Raw genomic sequence first — 1,613 nt, forward strand, 5'->3', positions numbered from 1 at the left:
TGTATGTGAGTATGGACAGTCTGTAACTTGCATCTTTCTGTCTTAGGCTCAGCAGGAGAAGATTGACAGCATTGAGGCCAATGTTAGCATAGCAGCCGCTAATGTGGAGGAGGGGACTCAGAGCCTAGGGAAGGTAAGGGGAGAGGGGACACTCCTGCTAGGGAATCGATTCCACTGTACCCCCCTGCTTCACTCGGCCTACCCCGCCATCAGCCCATTGATCCTCCTCAGAGCGCAAGGAAACCACAATTAAGAGAGAGAGGGGAGAGAGCAGTGGCGATGGTGGCGGAAGGCATGGAGTGGAGAGGGATCGGATCGATGTGTGTTGGTTGGCCCCTCACAGGGAGTCGATGTGTATGTGAGCGCATGGAAGTCTAAAGAGTGTAAAAGAGAGTCTATAAACCGCATTCAAGTTCCTGCTGGGGGTTCGATACATACACACATATACACATGCGGCGGAGTGCCAACTTTTGACAGAAAAAGCAAGGGAATGGTAAACATGGAGGCATGGGCCGTGTGTGTTTGCGTGCGATCGAGGGTTTGTATGTGTTTTATTGATTGAGTCTCAATTGAAATGTTTCTCTTTTTTGGAGTTGAGAGTTAATGCAGTTCTATTGAGCATTTTGTTTGATGCCCGTGTAGAAAGTGGACCCCACTCTGTGACTGCTGAAAAGGACAGGGGGTGGTCAACACACATACACATACACACACCGCTAAAGACATAGATATTCTGACAAACACACACACACACACACACACACACACACACACACACACACACACACACACACACAGAGTCAGTCCTTAAAGTGCTGGCTCAGGTGTATCCGAATAACATGAGTTACTTCCTCAATCTCTCTCTCCAGACATAATTAACTGCTTGGTTAACCCTGCCTTGTGAAGATGATTAGATGACAGAGAAGGAGAGCATGAGAAAGAGTGAAGGAGAGATGAGAAGGTGGCATATCTTCATGGAAATTAAATTGTGTGTGTGTGTGCACGCTGGGGGGCTTGATTCGTTGTGCTAATTAAAGAATAATCTGGCTAAAGGATTCTTAATTATTATACATGGAGCTTTTATTTATGTAGAAGTTTAGAATTTATTTTATATAAAAACTTGTATAAAATATATATTTTATATATTGTATTTATATTGTATAAAACAATACAAAATGTAAAGTTTGAATTTTATAAACTAATATTTGTTCTCTGTAATATTTGTTCTTATAAAAATGGATATGTCTTTAATTAAAATAACCGCAGAAGTAGAACTGGTGAAAACAGGAAATTGTGACCACTTGAAACTCCTACAGTATATTTCCCACACACATTACGATTTTCTGTTAAATGTAAATAACACTTTACAATAACATTATTGAATGCATTAACTATATTGAGCAAGACATTTGTTGCTGTATTTATTCATTTTTGTTAATGTTAGTTAATAAAAATACAACTGTTCATTGTTCATGTTAGTTTAGTTCATTAAATAATATTAACAGGTAAAACGTTTGATTCTAATAATGCATTAGTAAATTTACAGTTGAATTTATATAGTGTCATATGTTGTATATATATATATAATGTTAGATATACTATACAAATTATATATA

The 1,613-nt window shown here is 38.3% G+C and overlaps 1 protein-coding gene across 2 annotated transcripts in view; it reads left to right on the forward strand.

Moving 5' to 3' along the window:
* LOC107657726 (syntaxin-17-like) overlaps positions 1-1,613 on the forward strand; it is a 10,972-nt gene that overhangs the window by 7,791 nt on the left and 1,568 nt on the right. For both annotated transcript variants that reach the window (XM_016445952.1, XM_016445951.1), the window contains exon 7: positions 47-133. In XM_016445952.1, the coding sequence (XP_016301438.1) occupies positions 47-133 (87 nt within the window). The remainder of the gene's footprint in view (positions 1-46; positions 134-1,613) is intronic.

Source organism: Sinocyclocheilus anshuiensis, unplaced genomic scaffold, assembly GCF_001515605.1.
Source record: "Sinocyclocheilus anshuiensis isolate Anshui unplaced genomic scaffold, SAMN03320099.WGS_v1.1 scaffold43, whole genome shotgun sequence".
Classification (NCBI taxonomy): domain Eukaryota; kingdom Metazoa; phylum Chordata; class Actinopteri; order Cypriniformes; family Cyprinidae; genus Sinocyclocheilus; species Sinocyclocheilus anshuiensis.